At 44.4% G+C, this 4,911-nt stretch overlaps 1 protein-coding gene across 2 annotated transcripts in view; it reads right to left on the bottom strand.

Annotated features, from left to right (window-relative positions):
• Positions 1–1,031: 1,031 nt before the first annotated feature.
• The window catches only part of ZNF239 (zinc finger protein 239), a 16,630-nt gene continuing 12,750 nt past the window's right edge, over positions 1,032–4,911 (bottom strand). For both annotated transcript variants that reach the window (XM_012653906.1, XM_012653907.1), the window contains one exon: positions 1,032–2,888. In XM_012653906.1, the coding sequence (XP_012509360.1) occupies positions 1,408–2,888 (1,481 nt within the window). In that variant the 3' untranslated portion in view covers positions 1,032–1,407. The remainder of the gene's footprint in view (positions 2,889–4,911) is intronic.

The following is a 4,911-nucleotide window of genomic DNA, read 5'->3' on the forward strand; positions in this document are numbered from 1 at the left end:
TGACAGAATACAGAGGTCCTTCCTTTGGGACCATTCAACTTCTGCAGAGAAGAAACTTCCCACCTCTAGCTGGAGGGTAAATCCCTGGTCGGCCATGCACAGGGGTTGGGGAGAAATATGTGTATTTATGGGACAAGGGAGAATTTTCCATATACAACTGGTCATTAGTTTCACTGCTTTCTCTTTGTGTCTGACTCCCATCCTCCGGGGTATTAACCATGTCTGAGCCTGGAGCCAAACTGGTTCCTTCTTTTACTTATCCCCACATGTAAGCAGCATAACTGTGCCTGCTTCTGCTCTAATAACTATCCTTCCATTTTCTTTCCGTCTTTCAAATTTGTGTTGAGATCGCACTTGCTGATGGTCTTTCCCCTGTTCTCTATTGCTGTGGTTTTATAAAAAAATTTTTTCCTAGCATTTTAGTGTTGTTCAGGGATATCAGATATGTTTAACAAAAGCACATTCTCTAATACTTTCTCTGCTAGCCATTTTTATTAATAGTTTGCCAAGCCCCAGTGATTTCTGCAGCCTTTGCTCATCAGTTTCCACGTGCTCCCTAGGGTATTAGCTTTCCCCAGCTCTGCGTCTGGAACCTATCTGTTGGTATCACTTGCTCTCAGATGCCACCCTTCATTGCCAGCCACACTCTGTCAACTACTTGGGGCATGTTGCTTTGGACCTTCCCCTGCTTTCACTCTGGAAGTACCCCCAGTAAACTAGATGTACTCAAGAAGAAGAACTACTTACATTCCTGAACAGTTGCCTGGGAGGAAAGGGGTTGTTCAACTTCCTGTCAAAATAGTACATGAGGGTGTACTACATGAGTAATGAGTAATTTTCTACCTTCTTGTGGTGTGGCCACAAACTACTGTACATATTTGCAATAAACACAAGAGATTTCCATGTTCATTATATCTCCAAATACCTCCTCAGCCTAAAATGGGCATACTATATAATACAATCGTAGTTTAGAAAGTGCTAATCAGGACTGGAAGGTAATACAAAAAATACAAAAAACACAAGGCACATAATTTGAAGAAAAACCAGAGTTTCGATTTCTAAGAGAATGTGAACAAAGGGACACATGCCATGGTTCGACAAATACAAAGTTCTTGCAATTAAAAATGCCGGGTAGAATATGTAGTTTTAATAACACTGACTGAATTGCAAAGTACAGATGTTTTCACTCTACCCATCTAAGAAATCAGAACAAGTCATTCATTGTATAGCATAACAAAGTGCTTGATACGTAAATACTTTAAATGAATGAATGATTTTTCAGTGAGGGAACATATCTCAACAACCCTTATCACATCTCTCCTTTGTAGAATATAAAGAGTGATGTTAAAAAATACGTGACAGTTTTAACAGTACGAGCCCTCTGAAGACCTGAGTGGCTCACGTCACTTAATGGGGATCTCTCCTGTGAACCCGCTGGTGGATGTGCAGGTTGGAGCTCTGGCTGAAGCCCTTTCCGCACTTGCTGCACTCATAGGGCTTCTCTCCAGTATGTACCCTCTGGTGGATGAGGAGTTTGGAACTCTGGCTGAATCCCTTCCCACACTTGCCGCAGTGATAGGGCTTCTCCCCAGTGTGGACTCTGAGATGGATGCGAAGATCTGAGCTCTGGCTGAAGCCCTTCCCACACTCATAGCACTGGTAAGGTTTCTCTCCTGTGTGGATGCACCGGTGAATGTGGAGGTTCGAGCTCTGACTGAAGCCCTTCCCGCATTCGCCACACTTGTAGGGCCTCTCTCCTGTGTGGACGCGCTGGTGGATGTGCAGGTTCGAGCGCTGACTGAAGCTCATACCGCACTCCCCACACTCATAGGGCTTCTCCCCAGTGTGCACTCGCTGGTGGATGTGCAGTTTGGAGCTCTGACTAAAGCCCTTCCCACATCTGTCACATTTATAAGGCTTCTCGCCTGTATGGACTGCATGATGAATGAGCAGACTTGAGCTCCTGGTGAAGCCCTTCCCACACTTGTCACACTTATAGGGTTTCTCATCCGTGTGGACTGCTTGATGGACGAGCAGACTCGAGCTCCTGGTGAAGCCCTTCCCACACTGTCCACACTTGTAGGGCTTTTCTTCCGCGTGGTCTTTCTGATGAAGCAGCAGCTCTGAGCTTTGACTGAAGTCCTTACCACACTGGCCACATCTGTACAGTTTCTCTGCAGTGTGGACTTTCTCATATGCATAAGCACCTCGGCCGGGGGTAAGTATTTCCCTATGGTCATTACGGTTACAGGGTTTCTCCTCCGTAGGAGCTCTCTGCTGACTACAACTGACCAGCTGTGATTTCTGCCCATAAATGTCTTTGCAGTTACAGTCAAAGGGATCCAAAGATTCTTTCAGCTGGCCATTCTGGCAAGTTCCTTCACGACTGGACAATGGTGAGGCCAGTTCTGTTGTATCAGACACAGGTTTAACTTGAAGGTTCTCTGCACAGTGGTCCACGGGAGAACTTCCCCCGCTCGTTGCCTTGCTCTCAGTGCTTTCTTCAGTTAAAGAGAGACACGTGCTTTCCCGAGCATCCTGACGCTCGTCCTTACAGACCTTCACTGATGAGTCTTGTGTGGCCGTCTGGCTTGGGACTTTCAAAGACAAATATTTTTCACTTTCAGTGTTTTTGAAATCATCACTTTGAAGAGTCGCCACACTGTTCTTTCTGGAAATATGAGAAGATGCTTCTCCCCCCTTTTGACAAGCGGGGAGATCTAGTTCAGGCTCCCCATACACTTCCCCTTGAAGATTCACAACACCATCCTGACTTCCGGTTGTTGTGCTGGCCATCTCTTCCAGAGTTAGCCAGCAGGAAAGCTCATATGACAGATCCTGAAGTCTTTTCTCTTGAAGATGCTCCACAGAATTTTCATTCAAGTTTCCTAGGGAACAAAGAGAATTCAGTGATAAGAACAGAGAGTAGATTTCAAGATTTCAGAATGGGAGTGCCTAAGGCCTGAAAATTTAGTAACTAGGAAAACGTTCAACATGTCCTTATAGTCCTGTCCTTTGGGTTAATGTCAGAAGGAGAGAATATCTGGGTACAGAAGACAGAAATTTTCTCTCTGCTTTTAAGCATAGCCAGTAGAAGTATTCCTTCACTAGTCCTGCAGAAGGCTCTGAATCCTGTATGTTGCCACAAATAACATTCCATTTCATTTCCTTTATTTTCTTTTAATTAAATTTACATTTAATTGGTACTCCACTGTCACAGGCATTGTGAATATAAGGAAGAAAATAGAAATCCTTTTGCTTAACAAGATAAAGCCTCTTGGGAGAAAGACAAATATACCAACAACAGTAATAGCAAGTGGTATGGAAGAACATACAACAGATATACACACAATCAGTTATGAGCACACAGAACAGGAGCATGCAACTTGGACTTTGGGGCATTGGGAAGATTTCTGGGAGAAAATGACGGGAAAAACACGAAACATAGAGAGAAAATATGACGTGTTCAGGAAGACTACTAGTAGCTTCTTGTGAAGGAGATTAAAAAAAGCTAATAGTGGTGAAGAACGTGTCCCCACGGGCAAGGTAGGAGCCTGGGCAAAGGGCTTGGTGTCTAATCCTAAAGACTTGGGGCTAATCTCTGCAGGGAGTGAAGACTATTAAAGGATGTAAATTCGAGTGAAATGACTGACTTTGTGATTATAAACACCACTGGAAAGCAAGGCTTTAGGTAGAGAGATAGCTGCTATAGCAAACCAGAAGAAAAATGGTAAGGATGATGGTTGTAGAGAAAGGCGGAGAGATTCATTCTAAATTAGGTGAGGACAAACTAAATCTAGAAGGCAAGGGAAAGGAGGCACCAAGCATGCTCCCTGAGCTCCTTGCCTGAGTGACTAGGTACAGTGGTGCTGTACAGTAAGACAGGAAATGCAGGAGGGCAAGGCTGGAGTGGGGAAGGGGGTGGCTGACAAACTCGAAATCTGCCGTGTTTAATCTGTGCTGCTGGAACACCTGCAGCACTGCTCAGTAAGAGTGAGATGTATGGCTCTGGAACTCCGGAGAGAGAACTGTGCTAGGAACACAGAGTTTAGACTTACTGGAATACATGGTGGTCAAAACAATTATAGTGAACATGGAAATATTACACTGAAATGACAAAAAGAAATCCATAATAGTCTTGGAAAAAAAGAAAGGTTGACATCACCAGAATAAAAATGTTGAGGAATTCCTAGATGATAAACAGCAGGTGGACTGGGAAAGATGGAGACACTAGGGAAAAAATGCACAGTTCAAATCTTGTACAGGACAAGGCTCCCTCAGGGCTAAGAGATCTTCTCGGCAACTCCTAGAAATTCTAATTCCAACCTCAGAATCAACGATAACAAAGATAGATTCATTAATTCAAGTTAGGCATTCCTAATGGCTGGGCTAGTTGTTGCCATTAGCAGGACCTCTCCCAACGCCCCCCTTTCCCTTCAAAAACAGAAATATTGGGTAGCTAAGAGTAGTGGCCCCATATAAAGCCTCAAGAATAAAACAAATGATCTGCCAAAGAAAGTTTGCTAATAGTAGTATTAGTATTTGGGCTGAAGAGAGAAGCAGACGCTAAGTTAACGCTGAATCTACACAATGACACGGTTGACTAAGGTACAAAAAGGAGCAATTGACTCCCTGTGTGCCCAGGAAAAAGCCTCAAGGTAATCTCTGAAGAGGGAGCTCTGACAAGGCAGACAGCCCAGAGCTGGGGCTGAAGAAACAGGGCGTGCCCCAGAGAACTTTCCAGCATGAAGAAGCAGCCTTAAAAAATGGCCTACACCATCCACCATCTGGATTCTTATCTCCCTCCCACACCCAGTTAGCAGAGGCGTCCTCTAAAGTAGAACACACGTGCCCCAAAGCAGGTCGAACATCTGCTGAGGATGCACATTCCAGTACCATACCAAGAAACAC

This window comes from Propithecus coquereli, unplaced genomic scaffold (genome assembly GCF_000956105.1).
Source record: "Propithecus coquereli isolate 6110/MARCELLA unplaced genomic scaffold, Pcoq_1.0 Scaffold434, whole genome shotgun sequence".
Classification (NCBI taxonomy): domain Eukaryota; kingdom Metazoa; phylum Chordata; class Mammalia; order Primates; family Indriidae; genus Propithecus; species Propithecus coquereli.